This window comes from Dipodomys merriami, unplaced genomic scaffold (genome assembly GCF_024711535.1).
Source record: "Dipodomys merriami isolate MVZ:Mamm:240054 unplaced genomic scaffold, mDipMer1.0.p SCAF_6, whole genome shotgun sequence".
In the NCBI taxonomy this organism is placed as follows: domain Eukaryota; kingdom Metazoa; phylum Chordata; class Mammalia; order Rodentia; family Heteromyidae; genus Dipodomys; species Dipodomys merriami.
The window spans coordinates 1,923,842-1,945,799 of NW_027206179.1; the positions used below are offsets into that span (position 1 = coordinate 1,923,842).

The window sequence follows — 21,958 nt, forward strand, 5'->3', positions numbered from 1 at the left end:
ATGATAGAGAACTGAGAGGCTCAAGTGGTAGAGGATCAGCTGGGAGAGAAAAAAAGCTCAGTGAGAGCATGAGGTCCTGCTCTAATACAAGCATACCACAAAAAGGTAGTATTGGGTACAGCAGAGGATGCAACAATGGGCTCAAATTTGGCAGTTTCCTAAGGCTGATTTGATAATGCACACCAACTATTGATGAAATATGCTAGTAAGCCAGTATTTAACATAACCAGAATGCCACAAAAGACACCCAATAAAAACCACAGCAAACATGATTCCTGGAGAGAAGAAACTTTAGAAACCATTGCTGCACAATGGAAAAATGTAGTTATTTTGTAACATGGCATGGGGGGGGGTTTGAGCCCTCTGTTTAAGTCACAAGTAATGAAAGCCAACAGAGACACAGAGAGAGTAGAAACAGAGCGAGAGGGGCTGGGAAGGTGGCTCAGTGGTAGAGTGCTTGCCTTGCATGCCTGAGGCCCTGGGTTTGATTCCCCAGCACCACATAAGCAAAAAGAAAAAAGTCGGAAGCGGCGCTGTGGCTCAAGTGGTAGAGTGCTAGCCTTGAGCTGAAGAGCTAAGGGACAGGGCACAGGCCCAGAGTTCAGGCACCACGACCGGACCCCCCCCCCAAAAAAAAAGCAGAGCGAGAAGCATACATTTGAAAAATGTGGGGGGAAAAATTTGAGGGGAAAAACACCCAAACCTGAGCATACAAAAGTACTTTCTTAATATTAAAAATACAACAGAATCAACAATTAAGGTTTTAGCATATTACAAAAAAGAAATTCAAATAAAGTTTTTGCTTGTGTTTGTACCAGTACTGGGGCTTGAATTCAGGGCCTGGGGTCTGCCCCTTAGCTTTTTCTGGCTGGTGTTCTACCACTTGAACCACACCTCCACTTCCAGCATTTTTTTGGGTGGTTCAATCGAGACAGAAGAGTCTCAAGGGGCAGGGAATGTGGCTTAGTGATAGAGTGCTGCCTAGCCTGCATGAAGCCCTAGGTTTGATTGCTTAGTAGCACATAAACAGAAAAAGCCAGAATTAGCGCGGTGGTTCAAATGGTAGAGTGTTAGCCTTGAGCAATGGGACAGTGCCCAGGCCCTGAGTTCAAGCCCCAGGACTGGCCAAAAAGCAAGTCTCACAGGCTTTTCCTGCCCAAGGCTCGCCAAATGATCCTCAGATCTCAGGCTCCTGAGTGGTTTAGGATTACAGGCATCAGAGCCACCAGCGAAGGGCTTTGAAATAATAATAATAAATGTTAAAGATGGCCTGCTATTGCTTGAATGGAGACAGGTCATTCGACGGGGGGTTGGCAGATTTAAGCAACGTGACAGCAGATTACCGGGAGGCCCCGGGGAAGCGTGGGGAGAGGCCGGGCGGAAAAGCTTTTGTCAGCATCCCCAGGGGCCATCCCCCCCCTCCCCACCCCCATCCTCACCCTCATCCTCGCCCCACAGGTTTCTCCATCCACACGGCGCTGGCTCAAGACAGACCACGCCCACCCACAAGACCACGCCCACCGCCCCCTCTAGAGCCGCCGTCCTCGGCCACGTTCTGACCTCCAGCTGGGCCTCGGGGTCTCTTTCAGCCTTGTCTCCCTCCCTCCGTTGAGCCCACCCTCTGGATGGAGGGGAGAAGTCCAGCTGCCCACCCCTTCCCTCCTGCCCCCTCCCCAACACACATACATCGGAGACCGCTAAAGAAACAAGACTCTCTTTGCCTGAAAAGGTCCTGCGTGGCTGGTTCGCCCCCCCGGTCCGGAAGCGGAAGTGATGTCACCAACTCCTCCCCGCCCCCCATCGCCGCCTTTCTCCCCGCCCCCTGGGCTCGGCTGTCGGGACGCAGCCCTCCGTGATGGTCGCGGGGCTCCCGCGGGGCCTGGGTGAGGCTGGGTTGAAGAAAAAGGGGAAGTGAAGGCACGCGTTTGGCCCGAGGTGATGGAAGGAAGCTCTTCAGAGAGGCCCGACGCGTCCGGATGGCGTGCCCCGGGGGGCTGCAGGCTCCCCCGCCCCCGGTGTGACCACCGTGGCTGAGGGGCCTCTCAGGCCGCCACCCCACCCCCGCCGCACCCCCACCCCAGGTGCCGGGGCGGGAAGTGTGATCAGGGCTCGTCCTCGCAGCCTCGCGGCCACCCTTCTAAAGCCTCCACTGTAACCTTGCACAATTTTTTTATTCCCCCCCCCCCTTCCTCTCAAGGAATTGAATTGCCTGGGTTGGAGTCAGGAGGAACGGGCACTGCACCCTTCAGCAGCAAGGTGGGTCAGGAGAACCTCGCGCCCGCTCTCTCTCTCTCTCTCTCTCTCTCTCTTCAGGGGAATGAATGTTTCATCTGAAACTTGCGCTTTCTCTGGATGGCTTGTGTTTAATAGGGGCACATTGCATTCTAGTAGGAAGTTAAGAAATAACTTTCTCTCCGGAAGCCTGTAGGTTGCATGATGCCTTTATGTAAATATAAACCTGCAGAGACTTTAAATTCGTCTCTTTATTGCAGAAAATCAAGGATACTAAGCAGTTCTCTCTCTTTCATGTGTGTGTGTCTGGCTGTGTGTTTGTGTTGGGGATGGAATCCAGGGCTTCATGCATGCTAAGAAACCCTTGGCCACATTCCTACCCTAGCACTAAGCTATGCTAGGCTTGTACTGCTCCAAGACTTCTGGGAGAAAGAATGGAGGCTTTGTTAGCTACTATTGATGAAGTTAACTGATGAAATACATTTTCTGATGAACTATTTTTTTCCCCCTGTTCTGGGGCTTGAAGTTAGGGCCTGGGCTGTGTCCGTGATCCTCTCTGTGCTCAAGGGGAGCACTCTGCCACTTGAGCCACAACACCGCTTCCAGCTCTTTCTGTGTATGTGGTACTGAGGAACTGAACTCAGGGCTTCCTGCATGCTAGGCAAGCACTCTACCACGAAGCCACATTCCTAACCCTCTGGTGAACTATTTGACAGTCAGTTGAAAATTACAGGCATTAGCTGGGCACCCATGGGTCCATCCTATCTACTGATGAGGCTGAGACCTAGAGAAGCTTAGGTGGAGGCCATACTGGGGCAGAAAAGTCTGTGAGACTGTCTCTGAAACGTGGAAGGAGCTGGGCCACCCTAGTGGCTCACACCTGTAATCCTAGCTACTCAGGAGATGGAGATCTGAAGGATCCATAGTCAAAAGCAACTTGATCAGGAAAGTCCACAAGAATCTTAATCTCCCATTAACCAGCAAAAAGCTGGAAGGTGAGCTGTGGCTCAAGTAGTAAAAACAGTAACATTGGGGCTGGGAAGGTGGCTAAGTGGTAGAGTGCTTGTCTTGCATGCATGAGGCCCTGGGTTCGAGTCTGCAGCACCCCATAAGCAGAAAAAGCCAGAAGTGGCACTATGGCTTAAGTGGTAGAGCCCTCACCTTGAGCTGAGGAGCTGAGGGACAGCACCCAAAAAAACAAAAAACCCCACAAAAAACATTAACATAAAAAAAAGATCAAAGACAGCACCCAGGCTTTGAATTTAAGCCGCAGTGCCAGCACCAAGGTAAAAAAAAGAGAAAAGCTGGGTGTTGGTGGTTCATGCCTGTAATCCTAGCTACTCAGGAGGCTGAGATCTGAGGATCACTGTTCAAAGCCAGCCTGGGCAGGAAAGTCTGTGAGACTCTTATCTGTAATAAACTATTAAAAAACCAGAAGTGATGCTGTGGCCCAAGTGGTAGGGCACTCACCTTAAGCTGAAGAGCTGAGGGACAGCGCCCAGGCCCAGAGTTCAAGCCCCACAGCCAACAACAACAACAAAAAAAAAAAAAAAAAAAAAGGGAAAAAAAAAGAGAAATATTCATCTTAGGACATGTTTGTATTTATAAACTGTCAAAGCCTCTTTGAATGGCTTTCAGTTCACTTTGGGGTTCTGCCTATCCAAACTAGGACTCCCATTTTCCCAGGGAATGTTCTAGACCATCCTGTGTGGGATTGTGGAATCAATTCCACAGTAAATGAAGGGACCACTTTCCTGCAGCAAGGTCTCTGAAGAGATGTTTTGACATTGGCTGGACATTAGACCATATTTGCCTCATTTTTGGCAGTACTAGAGTTTGAACTCACAGCCTCATACTGCTGGACTAGAACCCTACCACTTGAGTTCCATTGCCTCTTCTGGTTCTTCGGTGGTTCATTGGAGATAAGAATTTCATGGACTTTTCTGTCCCTGGCTGGCTTTGAATGAAATCCTCAGATCTCAGCCTCCTGAGAAGCTAGGATTACAGGTGTGAGCCACTGGTGTCTGGATAATGTTTTTACTTTTTGCTAGTACTGGAGTTTGAACTCATGGCTTCAGCCTTGTTGGACAGGTGCTCTTCCACTTGAAGCCTGCCTAGCTGAAGTTTTCCCTCCTTTAATGTCTCTCTAATAGTCCCACTACTGGGAAAAAATTTGTGTCTATGTGGGCTGGTCTGGGCACTGTTCCTGAGTTTCATTTTGCTTAAGGCAAGCGCTCTACCACTTGAGCCACAGGGCCAGTTTCAGCTTTTTCTGAGTAGTTTATTGGAGATTTTAGAGACTCATGTACTTTGCTGCCCAGGCTGTCTTTGAACTTTGATCCCCAGAACTCAGCCTCCTGAGTAGCAGGGATTACAGGTATGACTCACCAGTGCCCGGTTTAAAGTTTTGCTTTTATTTTTTGTGGTGGTGGGGGTGTTTCATAAGGGCCTCAGGTGTGCAATGCAAACACTATTACCAACTGACCTCTTTTCCCCCAGCCCTGCAGACAAAAATTACCATGTTCAGGGCCAAGGAGAACTACTTAAACCAGTGTTTTGGGGTGTGGTAGTGCACACCTGTAATCCCAGCTTCTTGGCAGGCGGGGATTAGGATGATTGCAGGTCCAGATCAACTCAGGCAAAAATTTAGATGATATCCCTTTTCAACAGGAAGTCTGTGGGTGGTAATGTGTATCTGTCATCACAGCTACCAGAGAAAGTTAAGGAAGATTGAGAGTCCAAGTCCCAACCAAAAACAAACAAACAAACAAAAAACAACAAAAAACTAAAGCCAAAAGGGTTGGGAGTACGGCTCAAGACTAAAATTGTAAGTTAACCTGCAATATTTGTGTTAAAAATATATACAAACATATAACAATAAATATATATATAAGTATGTAGAAATAAATGTGTATATGTAAGTATATATATGTATACACACACACGCACGCACGCACGCACGCACGCACGCACGCCAGGACCTGATGGCTCTTTTATAATCCTAATTACTCAAGAGGCTGAGAGGTGAGGACTGCAGTTCTCAGCCAACCTGGGCAGGAAAGTCTGTGAGACTCTTTTCTCCAATAAACCAGCAAAAAGATAAAATGCAGTTGTGACTCACAGTGGTAGAGTGATATAGCCTTGAGCAAAAAAAAAAAAAAAAGCTCATGTACAGTACCTAGGCCCTGAGGTCAAACCCCAAGACCAGCACAAGAATAAATAAATCGATAGATTGATTGAAATAATTGGAAAGAGAAAATACATCCCTACAGTTCTTCCTTCTGTACTTGGTATCAAGGTGTACTTTATGTGGGTACTTCCTTAGCTCTTTGGGGGAAGGGAGTTGTAGTCTGGGGCTTGAACTCAGGCCTGGCGCTTGACCACTTGAGTCACAGCTCCACTTCTGGCTTTTTGGTGCTTAAGTGGAGATAAGTGTATCACAGACTTGCCCTCCTGGGCTGGCTTCAAACTGTGATCTCAGCCTCCTGAGTAGCTAGGATTACAGGTGTGAGCTACCTTGCCTAACATTTTCTCCCTTTATGGCTCTGGGAGTAGAAGGCATGTTCCTACGTGAGGATCTAGGCAATTGCTCTGTCACTGAGCTCCACCCTCTGCCCTGTCTGAGCCTTCATTTTGAAGTTCTACCTCATGTCCATTAGGCATCTGATACAGCCACCTGATTGTGCAGACGTGCATGTATTACAGTTCCTCTGCAGTGAAGTGGGTTTCTATTTCTTACAAGTAATGCTGTGTGCTGGGTGATGTGGTATGCCTGTAATCCCAGCCCTTGGGAGTGAGTTCTTGTAGCTCTTGCATGTAATCTTAGCTACTCTGAGGGCTGAGATAGGAGGACTGTGTCTCAGTCGGTCCAGGCTGGGAAGTTTGTGAGACTCTTATTTCTAACTAACCAGCAAAAAGCTGGAAGTGAGCTGGCTCAAGTGGTAGAGCACTAGCCTTGAGGTAGAAAAAAAACTAAGGGGGGGGGGGCTGGGAAGGTGGCTCAGTGGTAGAGAGCTTGCCTTGCATGCCTGAGGCCCTGGGTTCGATTCCTCAGCACCACATAAGCAAAAAGAAAAAAGCCGGAAGTGGTGCTGTGGCTCATGTGGTAGAGTGCTCGCCTTGAGCTGAAGAGCTGAGGGACAGCACCCAGGCCCAGAGTTCAAGCCCCACTACCAGACCCCCCCCCCCAAAAAAAAGGGTGGTACAGCTGGATGCTGGTGGCTCACACCTGTCATCCTAGCTACTCAGGAGGATCGAGGTCCAAAGCCAGCCTGGGCAGCAAAATTCTGTGAGACTTTTTATCTCCAGTTAACCACCAGAAAAAAACAGAAGTGGAGCTGTGGCTCAAGTGGTAGAGCACTAAGCCATGCCAGGACAATGCCTAGGCCCTGAGTTTAAGCCCCAGAACCAGCGTGCACACACGCGCGCGCACACACACACACACACACACACACACACACACACACACACACACACACACACACACACAAAGTTAGCTGATGTTATATCATGGTTCTCGAGTAGACGATACTAGTTTCAGAGAGCAAAAACCCATGTGTGATGTTTAATGATTGATATTTGCTGTTGCTGACCACTGATTGTGAACAGGACTCCATGTCACCCTGAATACGGAGGAATGGGGGATGCCACTGTCCACTTGGACTCCTAAGCTGTGCTCGCCTTGGCCCCAGGGAAGGGAGTGTGTGGGCTTCCTGCACCACCAGCCTTAGAGGATGGCAGCCATCGATCTCTGCCATGGTAAGTCCTCCTAGTGGCCTCCATGGGCGAGGCTCTGCAGCTGCTTCCTTTACCAAGAGCTGAATGGGAGCTGTGTTGTCAGTGCTCACACTGTCATCCTAGCTACTCAGGAGGCTGAGATCTGAGGATTGTAGTTTGAAGCCAGCCCAGGTAGGAAAGTCTGTGAGACTCTTAACTCTAATAAATTACTCAGAAAAGCTGGAAGTGGTGGTTCATTGGAGATAAGAGTCTCACAGGCTTTCCTGCCCGGCAGGCTTCAAACCACAATCCTCAGATCTCACAGTCTCCTGAGGTATGAGCCATGGGACGCCTGGTGTCCACGAGACATCTCCAATTAACCACCAAAAAGCTGGAAGTGGAGCTATGGCTCAAGGGATAGAGTGCTAGCCGTGAGTGTAAAGTCTCAAGGACAGTGCCCAGGCCCTGAGTTCAAGCCCCAGGACTGCCCCACCCTTAAAGGCCCCTCTGGGTTCTGATTCTCTCTGTGTTTCCTTCCAGGCCTTCTTTTCAGAGAGCCTGTCCACGTATATGAAGAAGAGTCGGCAGTAGATGGGACAGTGGCTGACCGCCAGGAAAGCTGTTCCCAGGTACAAGCAAGGGTGCAATGCTACAGAGGCAAGCCCTTCCTTCCACAAGCTACACACCTTCCTTCTGGATATACTCACCTGCAGAGTTCTGTTACTCACCCTGTACTGGGGTTTGAACCTTGCACTCAGGTGTTCTATCACTTGAGGCATATCCTCAGCCCTTTTTGCTTTCGTTACTTTTTTTCAGATAGGATCTAGCACTTTTAGCTTGAATAAGCCTCAGACTGCGATCCTCCTACTTATGGGTCCTGCGTAGCTGGAATTGTAGATGTGTACTGCCACCCCCAGCTTGTTTGTTGAGATGATGGTGTGGTGGGGGGACGGGGGCGGGGCGGCGGGGAGGGGAGGAGTCTTCCTAACTCTGCCCTGGATAGCTTTGAACTGCAGTCAGAGCTACCTCCCAACTAGCTAAGATGAAAGGCATCAACTACCACCCGTGGCCAGAACTTCTTAAAGGAAATACAATCTCACCAAAAGGACTGAGTCCTTAGTTGAATTTTTCCAGGGAGTTCAGCCTTATATTGGTCTCAAAAATCATGCCAGTAGTGATAAATGATATTTCATGGCTGAGTTCAATGCTGATAAAGGTTTGGTGTAGACAGGGTTCCATAGAAAACTGCACTAGAGGAATGGAAAGCGGGCATGTCTGTCCCAATTGTTAGTAATTCATAATTTGTCCTGGGGCTCTTGCGGATTGAACCCAGGATTATATCATGCTAGGTAAGCTATCTATCTATCTAGCTAGCTATTTTTGAGACAGGCTCTGGCCATGTATACTAGCCTGGAACTCGCTTTGTAGCCCAGCTTAGCCTCAGCCTTCTCAGTGCAGTGCTGGGATTAAAGGAATGAGCTGCTATCCCAGGCTCCTCCTAATTAGTCTTAAGCCTCATGTGATGACATAACTGACTTTTTAATTTTTTTATTTTTTGATGCTGGTACTGAGGCTTGAACTCAGGTCTTAAGTTCTTGCTTGGCCTTTTTGCTGAAGGCCAGTGCTCTTCCACATTTTTTGTTTTGCTGTGTGCTTGGACAGGTAGTAATGCAGATGACAGACAGTATCTTTGTGCTTAAGGATTTAGTCCTTAACATTTCCCAGATACTTCAGTGTGCTCAGAACTTGCTACAATAGAGAAACAAGACATGGGTTCCTAGCCTGGAAGTGCTGCTGTAAAGTCATGTTTGGTTCATGCCTGTAATCCTAGCTTCTCAGGATGCCAAGATCTGAGGATTGTGGTTCAAAGCCAGCCCAGACAGAAAAGTTCATGAGACTCCAATGAACCACCAGAAAACCAGAAGTAGAGCTATGGTTCAAAATGGTAGAGTGCTAGCCTTGAATGAAAAACTGCAAAGGAACAGCTCCCAGGCCTTTAGTTCATGCCCTAGTACCGGCACAAAAGCATAAAGCTACAGGAGTGCTATCAAAGATGACGGCTGGATGCTGGTGGCTCACGCCTGTCATCCTAGCTACTCAGGAGGCTGAGATCTGAGGATCATGGTTCAAAGCCAGCCCAGGCAGAAAAGTCCGTGAGACTCTTATCTCCAATAAACCACTAGAAAACCAGAAGTGGTGCTGTAGCTCAAGTGGTAGAGTGCTCGCCTTGAGCTGAAGAGCTGAGGGACAGCGCCCAGTCCCAGAGACCAAGAAAAAAAAAAAAAGACATGGGGGTCAGAGGCCACAGTGAGTGATGTTAAAGCAGAGCCCCTAGCCTGATACCTGCTCCCTCCGAAGAAAGGATTTTGGGGAGACTTCAGAGCCACATCCAGGCATTTGTTCTCCTCCACGAATACCAGCAGAGCTCACAGTTGGCTCAAAGCAGCATGTGTGTGTGTGTGTGTGTGTGTGTGATGGTTTAGGATTGCGTGACCTTTGACGATGTGGCTGTGGAATTCACACCAGAGGAGTGGACGCTGTTGGACTCAGCTCAGAGAACCCTGTATAAGGACGTGATGTTGGAGAACTACAAGAACTTGGCTACCTTGGGTAAGGCTGCATCCTTCCTTCTACCTACCCCAGAACCCACTGGGGGCCTTACTATCTGAACACAGTGAGAAGTAACATTGAAACTTAATGATCCTGCCTCCTTAGCTTCTCTCGTGCTGGGATTACAGGCGTGTGCTACCATTCCCCACAAAGTAGATCTGTTTTGTCAGTATTCATCTATGTCTGTGTGTGTTTGTGAGGGGTGGGGTAGGTGGAGCTCTCCCACTAAGCTCCACCCCTACCCCTGCAGGCCCTGGAATGAAAGTCTTTGTGCTTTGTAAATGTATAGAGCAGATATCAGCCTGCAGTTGGCTGAGCAAGCACCCGACCCCTAGACCCTAATGTGCGCCTTTGCACACATTTGGAATGGGTATCATTGCTTTGGATGGGCCTGCACTCTCCTTAGTCCATGAAGGTTACCATCAGTCACCTCCATGAGCCTCTGCCATTCTTGTGTCCTCGTCCTCCCCCCTCTCCGCCTCCCTCCCTTCACAGGGTGTCAGTTCTTCATGCCTCGTGTGATCCTCTGGTTAACACAAGAAGTGTTGGGGCCTGTGGAAGGCGCAGGAATTCAGGGTGAGTATCTGTGAATGAGTTCCTCTGGTGTTGCGTCCACTGTTGACGTTTCTCCAGATGGACTTGGTGTCAGGAGGTGGAAGCCACTGTCTGCTCAACTCTCTGCTCTGCCTTATACAGCTTACCTGGTCTGCTTCTACTGGGGAACCCTGTGGGCTGCTTTCGCAGATCTTTCTTCCTTTCATTTTCTAATCATCTCCACTTCCACTTTCATAGACTCAGTTTGTATGAACTTGCTAGCATGTTGACTGCCCCTCCACCCACGTCTTTATGTCTTTGTTATTTTTCCCCTGCATTGCTGGGAAGGGAACCCTGTGTCTTGCGTATACAACACAGGCTCTTAACTATAGAGCCACACCACCTGGTATTGTTGTTAAATTCTTACTTTAATTTTTTTGCTGGTCATTGGGCTTCAACTCAGGGTCAGGGCTCTGCCCCTAAGCTCTTTTTGATCAAGGCTAGTACTCTACCACTTTGAGGCATAGCGCCACTTCCCATTTTCTGGTGGTTCATTGGAGTTAAGAGTCTCACAGGGCTGGGAAGGTGGCTCAGTGGTAGAGCGCTTGCCTTGCATGCATGAGGCCCTGGGTTCGATTCCTCAGCACTACATAAGCAAAAAGAAAAAAGCCGAAAGTGGTGCTGTGGCTCAAGTGGTAGAGTGCTAGCCTTGAGCTGAAGAACTGAGGGACAGCGCCCAGGCCCAGAGTTTAGGCCCCACGACTGGACCCAAAAAAAAAAAAAGTCTCACAGACTTTCCTGCCTGGGCTGGTTTCGAATCTCAATTTTCAGATCTCAGCCTGCTGAGTAGCTAGGGTTACAGGTGTGAGCCACTGTGCATGGCTTACTTTAATTGTTTGAATTTACTTTTTGGTATGGGTACTGAACTGAGAGCCTCATGCTCTAGCTTGGCTTTCTTGCTCAAGGTTGATACTCTACCACCAGAGCCATGCTTCTACTTGCAACTTTTTGCTTGTTAAATGGAGATAGGTTTGGTGGTTTTGTCTGCCCAGATTGTTTGTTTGGTCTGTTGTGGGGCTTGAACTCAGGGCTTGAACTCAGGTCCTGGGCACTGTCCCTGAGCTTTTTGCTCAAGGCTAGTGCACTCCCATTTTGAGCCCTAGTACCACTTCCAATTTTCTTATGATTCATTGAAGATAAGTCTCATAGACTTATCTTCTTGGACCGGCTTGGAACTGTGATCCTCAGATCCCAGCTTTCTGAATAGCTAGGATTACAGGTGTGAGCCACCAGTGCTGGGCTCCCAGGTTGGTTTTGAACTGTGATTCTCAGATCTCAGCTTCCGGAGTAGGATTATATCATGAGCCATCAATCCCTGGCTTTCTAAATCTTTTTTTTTGTTGGTTGTGGGGCTTGAACTCTGGGCTTGGGCGCTGTCCCTGTGCTCTTCAGCTCAAGGCGAGTGCTCTACTGCTTGAGCCACAGCGCTACTTCTGGTTTTCTAGTGGTTTATTGGAGATAAGAGTCTCACAGACTTTCCTGCCTGGGCTGGCTTTGAACTGTGACCCTCAGATCTCAGCCTCGTGAGCCACCGGCGCCCGGCTTGGCTTGCAAGTTTTACATAGCAAAATGCTCAAGTAATCTGTCCTTTTCTTCTCTTCCCCTTCCTCTTCCTTCTTTCCTCTCAACAGAATTCATTCAGTACTTCTGGCTGTACTTGAACTTAATTCTCCTGCCTCAGCCTCACAAGTAGTAGGATTATAAGTGTGCACCACTTCTGGCTTACTCTTTCTCTTTTTTTTTTTTTTGTTTGTTTGTTTGTTTTGGCCGGTCATGGGGCCTGAACTCTGGGCCTGGGCGCTGTCCCTCAGCTCTTTAGCTCAAGGCTAGTGCTCTAGCACTCGAGTCATAGCGCCATTTCTGGCTTTTTCTGCTTATGTGGTGCTGAGGAATCGAACCCAGGGCCTCATGCATGCAAGGCAAGCACTCTACCACTGAACCACCTTCCCAGCCCTACTCTTTCTCTTATATATGATTTCCAAACAAGAACAAATAACCCTTATCAATTTAACTCCTTCTGCCTGCCATTGATTTCCATTAGCCCTGATATTTTTCTTTCCGTTTAACTTCAGAATTAGAAGAGCAACCTAGAACCTGTGGATCAGAGCCTCAGAATTATTTTAGGATACCAACTTCCAGTGGGATATCAACGGTAAGGTCAGCAAAGGGGAATTTCTTATTTCCTGCTCTCACAAAAGAGAATTATTTTCTCGGAATTCCTTTGTGGAAAATCCAGTAGGAGCTGTGTAAGGGGTACTGTGCACCCAGTGGGACACAGCACTGCCTCTGGACAGGTGCTGTGCACCGTGTGTTTAGAGATGCCGTACAGCTAGTGTGATGTGGTACCATAAACCTAGTGTGGAGTAATGTCGTAAGTCTAACATGGGCTGGTGCTGTAAACCTAGCATGGCAGGGCACCAGTGGCTCATCCCTGTCATCCTAGCTACTCAAGAGGCTGAGATCTGAGGATCACAGTTCAAGGCCAGCTTGGGCAGGAAAGTCCATGAGATTCTTATGTCCAATTAACCATTAAAGAAGAAAAAAAAGAAAATCTAAAGATGGAGCTGTGGCTCAAGTGGTAGAGTGCCAGCCTTGAGCAAAAAAGCTGAGAGAGGGCTAGGAAGGTGGCTCAGTGGTAAGAGTGCTCACTTTGCATGCATGAGGCCCTGGGTTCAATTCCTCAGCACCACATAAACAGAAGAAGCCAGAAGTGACGCTGTGGCTCAAGTGGTGAACACTAGCCTTGAGTTGAAGAGCTCAGGGATAGTACCCAGGCCTAAAGTTCAAGCCTGATGACTGACAAAAAAAAAAAAAAAAAAGCTGAGAGACCCACCCAGGCCCTGAGTTCAAGCTCCAGAATACACACACACACACACTGAGTTCAAGCTCCAGAATACACACACACACACACACACACACACACACACACACACACACACGATACAAATAAACTAGCATGAAGCCACTGCTTTGTAGTTCTGCAAATGCTACTATACATAGGAGTTTTATGAGAATTTACACAGTCTCATTACAATTAGAGCCAGAGTCACTGCATTTTGGACAAGAACTCCATCTTTTCTGAAAGGAATGAAGAGCTTGGGAAATGATGGTGTGTAATCGGAAGTGTCAGGGATCACCAAAAACGTTTCTGCCCTCAGGTGGTAAAGTGTACGTGTATGTCTGCACAGTGCCTTAATCCCATCCATCCTTCATTCACAGGCAAGCAGCTTCCACAGAGGGGAGCCGGGTGACCTTTCACCGTGTGGAGAAGCCTTGGGTGGACAGGTGCACCTTCATAGCCCTGTGGGAAGGGAGGATCCAGGGTTCACGTCTGAGTGCAGCTGGTATGGAAAAGACGTGCTTTCTTTGTTTAAGGAAATGCATCCAGGACAGAATGAGTCTGAGTTTAATCAGTGTGGAAATGCCTTGGGCCTCTCCCGGAACATTATATACCAGAGAAGCGAGATGCGAGAAAAACCCTTTGAGTGCACAGATTGTGGTGACGCCTTTTTTAAACAGGCCTACCTTCCTCCAGATACGAGGACTGAGGATAGAGATCCTCACGAGTGGGGAAAATACGGGAGTGGATTCCTTCACTCCAACTTGGCTATGCGGGTTCCAGTTCTCAGCATGAGAAAACCCTACAAGTGTGAGGACTATGGGAAGGACTTCCCGTACTTCACCTGCCTTCAGAACCCCATGGGACTCTGCCCAGGAGATAAGGTCTGTGAGTGCAAGCAGTGTTGGGGAGCCCTTGGTGTCTCCCCACACCTCCCCCAGTACGTGAGCCTTCATCCTCGTACCCATGAGAAATCCAAAACGTGTCAGGAATGCGGGAAGTCCTTTGCTAATTTCTCTCGCCTCTCTGCCCACGTGAAAACGCACAGTGGAGAAAAACCCTTCGTGTGTAAGGAGTGCGGGAAATCCTTCAAAAACATCTCGTACCTCAATGATCATGTGCGGATCCACACGGGCGTCAAGTCGTACAAGTGCGTGGAGTGTGGGAAGGCGTTCTTGCGCTGGTCGGGCCTGACCGAGCACGTCCGAGTTCACACGGGAGAGAAACCCTACGAGTGTAAGGAGTGTGGCAAAGCGTTCTCGCGATCCACGCAGCTCACCGAGCACCTGCGGACGCATACGGGCATCAAGCCCTACGAGTGTAAGGAGTGTGGGAAAGCCTTCACACAGTATTCGGGCCTTGCCACCCACGTCCGCATCCACAGCGGAGAGAAGCCCTTCGCGTGCAAGGAGTGTGGCAAAGCCTTCACCAGAACCTCCGGCCTCATCCACCATGTGCGGACTCACACCGGGGAGAAGCCATTTGAATGCGTGCACTGTGGGAAAACCTTCATCACCTCATCCCATCGCACGAAGCACCTGAAAATCCACAGTGGGGAAAAGCCGTTCGTGTGCAACATCTGCGGGAAAGCGTTCATCTACTCCACGTCACTCAACATCCACATGCGTACGCACACGGGCGAGAAACCCTACATCTGCAAGGAGTGTGGGAAAGCCTTTGCGGTGTACTCCCGCCTCAGGAAACACGCGAGGGTCCACACTACCGAGAAGCCCTATGAATGTGAGGGCATGGGGGTCGCCATTTAGCCCACCTGCTGCCATGTTTCAATGCCAACAGTGCCACCAAAGAGCATCAGATTATTATTTATTATTATAATGATTATAATTATTATTGCCAGTCCTAGGGCTCGAACTCAGGGCCTGGGTGCACTACCCCTGAGCTTTTTATGCCCATGGCTAGTAATCTACCACTTGAGCCACACCATCACTTCTGGCTTTTTGTATGGTTCATTGGGGATAAAAAGAGTCTACTGGGCTTTCCTGCCCAGGCTGGATTTGAACCACGATTCTCACATCTCAACTCCTGAGTAGCTAAGGATGACAGGTGTGAGCCACCAGTGCCTGGCTAGATTAAATTAGTCTTAACTGCCTTGTGTAGTTTGTAGCAGCTGACTGCTCTTAGATGCCATCCTGATTGGCTGAATAAGATCTGTCCATTCCCCCTGGGACTCTATTATAGTTTTTAATCTTTGGGGCATTGCTGGGGATTAAACCCAGGATCTCATACATATTAGGCAAGTACTCAACCACTGAGCTACCTGCCTGCCTCCTGCCCGCTCCCGCCACCCCTCCACCCCCCCAAACCCATTTGTGCACTTGAGCCTGAATGCTCAAGGCTTGGGCTGGTGGTACTTGGAGTATTACTAAATGCTGTGTAAGGTAAGTGGAGTTGATCTGGTCCTGTCCCTCATTGGTTAGTGCTGCCAGCGTGGCTTGTTCACGTGCCATTCTTCAGCAGCCAAGGTGCTCTGGGATGTGGGGATTGCTGAAAGATGTATTTCCAGGCATCTCTGACCTCATTGATCCTACTGAGCTTGGCCGGAATGGAATAGCCCATGTCTGTCCTCAATGGCTAGTCCATGCTCCCAGCCAGTTATCTCTACCCTCCTCTTCTCCTCCTCCTTTTTATTTTTGTCAGTCATGGGTCTTGAACTCTGGGCCTGGGTGCTGTCTTTCAGCTCTTAAGCTCAAGGCTAGGGCTCTACCACTTGAGCCACAGCACTACTTTTGGTTTTCTAGTGGTCAATTGGAGATAAGAATGTTATGGATGTTTCTGCTTGGGCTGGCTTTGGACCATGATCCTCAGAGATCTCAGCCTCCTGTGTAGCTAGGATGACAGGCATGAGCCTCCAGTGCCCAGCCCTACCCCCTTCTTAGAAGTCCTTTTTTTGTACCAGTTCTAGGGCTTGAACTCAGGGCCTGGTCCCTGTCCCTGAACTTTCTTTGCTCAAGGCTAGAACTTTACTACTTGAGCCACAGTGCCACTTCCACTTTGAGCTTTTTTGGTAGTTAATTGGTGATGAGGCTCACAAGCTTTCTTGCTTGGGCTGACTTTGAACTGCGATCCTCAATCTTAGCTTTCCAAGTAGCTAGGATTACAGGCCATCAACTTTGGCCAAAGTCTTTTCTTGTCCCACCTTTTGTGTCCATTTGTGGTTTAAATGGCATTGTAATGCTAGTGTAAGCCAGTCTTGGGCCCTTTCTTCTTCTGACATTGCTGACTTCGTCCAGGGATGCTACTCATGACCTTTGTCAGGTGCTTGCTCAGCCCTTCCATCAGCATTGTCCTTTTAAAATGTGTCTCCAGATTTTGCAATACAGATAGGAAAGTTTTCCATGTCTCCAAGTTCTGCTTCCTTTTTTTTTTTTTTTGGTGCTGGTCCTGGGGCTTGAACTCAGGGCCTGGGCACTATCACTTTGTTCAAGGTTAGTGCTCTACCCTTTGAGATATAGCTCCATTTCTGACTTTTAGTTGGTTCTTTAGAGATAAGAGTCTCATGGACTTTTCTGCTTGGGCTGGCTGTGAACCTCAGTCCTCTGATCTCAGCTTTTTGAGTAGCTAGGATTATAGGTGTGAGCAACCAGTGCCTGACTGATTCTCTTTTTTGTATTTTACTAAAAAACTGTTCCTTCAGAAAACAAAACAAAATAAAACTGTTCCTTCAACAGTATTGATCTCAAATGAAGTTTTGATTTTATCATTCTCAAATCCTACCTTCCACAGAATTCAAGAATACAATTCTTAGTCAGGTGCCGCTCTGGCTCACGCCTGTAATCCTAGCTACTCAGGAGGCTGAGATCTGAGAATCACCGTTCAAAGCCAGCCCAGGCAGAAAAGTCTGTGAGAGTCTTATCTCCAATAAACTGCTAGAAAATGGGAAGTGGCCCTGTGGCTCAAGTGGTAGAGTGCTCGTCTTGGGCTGAAGAGTGCAGGGACAGCGCCCAGGCCCAGAGTTCAAGTCCCAAGACCGACCAAAAAACAAAACAAAAAACAAAATAATTCTGCCACATTCTTTGCCATTGAATATCAACCAAGGATTGCCTTGTGTGTGTGTGTGTGTGTGTGTGTGTGTGTGCTTGCGCGCACGTGTGCAGTGTGCGTGCGCAGGTACCAATACTAGGCTGGAACTCAGGGCTTTCTTGCTCGTGACTGGTGCTCTACCACTTGGTTCATACCTCCAGATGTGGCTTTTTGCTGGTTAATTGGCGATAAGAAGCTCTTGAGTTTGTTTGCTCCTGCTGGCTTTCAACTGTGATCCTTAGATCCCAGCCTCCTGAGTAGCTGAAATTACAGGTATAAGCACCAGTGTCTGGCCACTTTATTTTCTAATAATGTGTTCTAGATTTCCAGGTGAATTCTCACAGAGTACCTTTGACCTATTATCCAACTTTCAAACCTTGCACATTTTTAGGTAATTTTTACTGCAATACCAAAATCTGTGGTATTTTCAGGTTAGGCTGCCAAAACGATATACCACAGACCAATTGGCTTATACATTCATTTAAAATTTCCCCTCCTCTCCTTACCCTACCCTTCCTCTCCCCTCCAATAAAATTTAAGGCTAAAGGTTTAATTAAGTGGCACAGCACTTGCCTAATATTCATAAGGCTGAGATTGGTCCCAATTACTGAGCTGGGAGGGATGGAGGTAAAAGGTACAGAAGTTACTTTTGTCTTTGCTTTTGTTTTTAGTTGGTTGTGGGACTTGAACTCAGTTCCTGGGTGTTGTTCCTGAGCTCTGAGTAACTACTCCTCCTGAGTAACTAGGCTTCAGGTGTGAGCCACCCATCCCGACTAAGAACTAGGTCTTTGTCCTTCGTTCGCCCTTCCTTCCTTCCTTCCTTTTTTTTTTTTTTTTTTGGTGCTGGTCCTGGGGCTTGAACTCAGTGTCTGGGCTCTCCTCAGCTTCTTTTGCTCAAGGCTGGCACTCTGTCACTTGAGCCACAGCTCCACTTCTAGCTGTTTGGTAATTGGATGTAAGAGTCTCACTGACTTTCATGCCTGGTTTGGCTTCAAACTGCGATCTTCAGATCTCAGTCTCCTGAGTAACTGAGATTACAGGTGTGAGCCACTGGTCCCCAGCCTCATTGCCTGTCTTGTTTGAGGGTATTTTAAAGATGTTCTTCCCCAGTGTTTGCATAATTCCATTTGTTGGAAATTCATGTCCATGAGGCTCAATTCCTCTGGGAGTTAGTTGTTGCTTTCCCAGTATCCTCTGCAGTGATAACCATCTCTGGATAACACTCAAGTCCTCCACCTGTTGCTGGTCCTCCATGTCTAAATACTTGAATGAGTCAATGAGTGAAAGGGCTCAAATAAATGTGCTCATTTATTGACTAGGATTATTTATTGGCTTTGTAATGTTAACCTCGCATTTCTAAGTATACTCTGCTTGGACATACGGGATTACTTTTAGTTTTTTTTCTTTTCTTTTTTTGGCAGTGCTGGTGATCAAGCTCAGGGCCTCACACATCGAGACAAGCACTCTGCAACTAAGTTTTGTTCCTAGCCTGCTGGATCATTTTGTAAAATAATTCATGTGATCGTGTTTACTAATTGTAAAAGCTTTTTCCATAGATAAGTTTGAATAACATCAGCATTTTTTTTTTTTTGGTTTGGTTTATGGTGACACTGGGTTTTGAAATCGGGGCCCAATGCTTCTAGATAGGTGCTCTACCACTTGAGTCATGGCCCAGTCTGTGTAGTTTTTCTTATATAACCAGGCCAGTGGATGGTTAGTTTGGACTGAGCCCTAGGTTCAATTCCCAGCTTCACCAAAATAAAAATGAACTGAATAGTATTTAGATGTACATTATTACAGTGTTATATACCTGCTGGAGCTGTAATCCATTTTTTCCCCTAATTTTTTGACATATATATTTGTTCTCATCTAGAATAATTGTTACTGTTTTGGGTACCCCTTTTCTATACTGGTTTTAAGCTATTTGTTCAATTGCTTTTTATAGTTATAGGACAATGAAGATTTCTAGTATTAAACATCGTGAGTATATTTTTCTAGACATGTTTCATGTTCACATGTATAGCAAAAGGTCATATATTTTTTAATGTTCCAGGTCAGATAATTAAATTTTACCTTGGGCCTTGTTTTGCCTTCTGCAATGTTTTCTTTGTGCATTTGATCCCAAGTGTTAATCTTGGCAGAAATTATTCCGTTTGTGATTTCTTTCAAAGAGTATTTGTCTGGAAAGCCTAGCATGGTGACACACTCCTGTAATCTCAGCACCCAAGAGGCTAAGGGCTAAAGATTGGGAGGTCAAGGCCAGCTTGGGCTATATAACAAAACCATATGTAAACAAAAAACAAAACAAAAAAACAGGTGTGCCCATATATGGAATTGGGGACCTGGTAAGTGGTTTGAAAAGAAAAAAAAGTAGACTTTTGGCTTGAACTTTTTAAACTTTCTATTTTTTTTTTAATTCAGCTGATTGTATGAGCCGTCAGCTTGCTTTTATTGTTTAACCTTTCTGTACTCTTTGTAGATGTGTCTTTATTTTTTTGGTGGGGAACTTACCAGTTGTCAAATCTAAGACTTTGTATCTTTCTATACATACTTTAGTTTGACTTCAAAAACTTCTAAGTACTTGAAAAACTCCCAACTAACAATCCTTTTACCTTGAAGACCTTAGTCCATGACATATGTTGTAATCAGTAATAAATCCGGATTAATTGGTACCGTCTTGCTTTTCCTGCATTTGTCTCACTGGACTCCTCTCTGTGGTAATATTTTTCCTTGATATTGTATTCCTGATGCTTGAAACTTACAGACTCCATTATTTTTCTTTTAGTTGCTTCCCTAAGCCATTAAATTCATTTTAACAATGTAAGTCTTACAAATATTTGTGTCTTTCTGAGTGCACTAGACTCTTTGCATAGATGCCCATCATTCTTTTCTAGCACACCTGCATACTCACATGTATGTCCTCACAGAATACACTAAACAGATCAAATTGGAAAAACAGAATACACCCCTTGACAGACCAGCATATCTTGAGAGAGATTACAGACACCAATTCTTGTGGTAACTTGGATCTGAAGGAGGGGTGTGGTACTGCATGCTTGTAATCTCAACACTTTGAGATGCTGAGGCAGGAGGAGGATTGAGAATTCCAGTTCAGCCCAGGCTACGAGTGAGTCCTAGTCTCTAAAAACAAGAAGGTGGGGTAGTCTGTTTCCTCTCCCCTTTGATGTGAGCTGGTCTTGTGATTTGCTTTGACCAACAGGAATGAGAACTGAGCTCTGTAAGTGCAGACTCAAGTTGGCTTCTGGGAATTACTGCTATAGCTCAATCAGCAATTGAGTTTTAGGTCCCTTTGTTGGAAACGAAAGCCAAATGATAACATGTACTTTTTTTTTTAATGCCAGTCCTGGGATTTGAACTCAGGGTCTGGGCCCTGTGCCTGTGGTTTTTTTTTTTTTTTTTTTTCCTCAAGGCTTGTGCTCTGCCACTTGAGCCACAGTGCCACTTCCTGCTTCTTGAAGGTTAATTAGAGATAAGAGTCTCAGTCAGGTGCTGGTGGTTTAACCTGTAATCCTAGTTACTCAGGAGGCTGAGATCTGAGGATCAAGGTTCAAAACCAGCCTGGGCAGGAAAGTCAATGAGACTTTTATCTTCAGTTAGCCACTAAAAATCCAGAAGTGCTGGAAGTGGCATTATAGCTCAAGTGGTAGAATGCTTGCCTTGAGCTGAAGAGCTGAGAGACAGTGCTCAGGCCCAAAGTTCAAGCCCCACGACAAAAAAAAAAAAAAAAAAAGAGGCCTCTTTTGGGGCTGGGAAGGTGGCTCAGTGGTAGGGCGCTTGCCTTGCATGCATGAAGCCCTGGGTTCGATTCCTTAGCACCACATAAGCAAAAAGAAAAAAGCCGGAAGTGGCGCTGTGGCTCAAGTGGTAGAGCGCTAGCCTTGAGCTGAAGAACTGAGGGACAGTGGCCAGACCCAGAGTTCAGGCCCCACAACTGGACACCCCCAACCCCCAAAAGAAGTCTCATGGGCTTTTCCTGCCCAGGCTTGCTTTGAACCGTGATCCTTGTCTCAACCTCCTGAGTGGGATTACAGGCATGAACCACCAGTGCCATGCATAGAGCACTTGCTTTGTAGATCCCTTTATATAGCCCAATACCACTAGCCTTTAATAAAATAATTTCTGCAGTTATAAACCCCCATGTGTCTGATGCCTTTCCAGTCTTTCTGACCCAGAAGCTCCCTATGAAATTGTTGAGCGTAATTACAAAAGCTCCCTCCTGAATCCTTTCTCTGCTGAGTTCTATGCCCTAGTCCCTTTTTGAGTCCTGACTTCCAAGTCAAAGCCTGTGGACGGATAGATCCAATCAGGATCTAACCGCAGCTTGGGTCAAGGCTCTGTCCAAATAAAACTTGTGTGCTACTGCCATCTACTGGGCATATCTTTATTAACTAGACAAGAAATTGCTTGACTTCCCTACATAGATTTTTTTCCCCCCACATCTAGATCTCTGCTGCATTGGAGTTTATTGTATGTGTTATGAGGTGTAGATTGTGTGTGTGTGTGTGTGTGTGTGTGTGTGTGTGTGTGTGTATACGCACGCACGCGCGTGCCAGTCCTGGGGCTTGAATTCAGGGCCTGGGTGCTGTCCAAAAGCATTTGTGCTCAAGGCTAGTGCTCTACTCCTTGAGCCACAGCTTCACTTTCAGCTTTCTGATGGTTAATTGGAGATTAAGAGTCTCACAGACTTTTCTGTCCCATGCTGGCTTTGAACGGCAATCTTAGATCTCAGTAGCTAGGCTTACAGGTGTTAGCCATTGGCACCGGCATCTTCCTTCCTTCCTTCCTTCCTTCCTTTTTTTTCTTTCTCTCCTCTCTCTCTCTCGCCTCTCTTTCTCTTCCCCCCTCCTCGCTCCCTTTCTCTCTCTCAGAGAGAGTCTGTTAGCCCAGTTTGGCCTGGAGCTCATG

At 47.1% G+C, this 21,958-nt stretch overlaps 1 protein-coding gene across 6 annotated transcripts; it reads left to right on the top strand.

The window, feature by feature from the left end:
• The first annotated feature begins 1,804 nt into the window (after positions 1 to 1,804).
• Positions 1,805 to 19,989, top strand: LOC138813840 (zinc finger protein 561-like). Of its 6 annotated transcripts, none has more exons than XM_070002330.1 (8): positions 1,805 to 1,883; positions 2,198 to 2,256; positions 6,841 to 6,990; positions 7,489 to 7,577; positions 9,432 to 9,558; positions 10,054 to 10,134; positions 12,225 to 12,304; positions 13,372 to 19,989. In XM_070002330.1, the coding sequence occupies exons 3-8, from the start codon at positions 6,966 to 6,968 to the stop codon at positions 14,755 to 14,757; spliced, it is 1,788 nt and encodes a 595-aa protein (XP_069858431.1). In that variant the 5' UTR covers positions 1,805 to 1,883; positions 2,198 to 2,256; positions 6,841 to 6,965; the 3' UTR covers positions 14,758 to 19,989. The 6 variants fall into 6 exon arrangements, 5 of the variants coding, with proteins under 5 accessions (XP_069858431.1, XP_069858432.1, XP_069858434.1 ...); XR_011367868.1 differs by having other exon boundaries at positions 1,828 to 2,256; positions 13,372 to 17,305; positions 18,454 to 19,987; XM_070002331.1 differs by adding an exon at positions 4,903 to 5,059 and having other exon boundaries at positions 1,828 to 2,256.
• Positions 19,990 to 21,958: the final 1,969 nt, after the last annotated feature.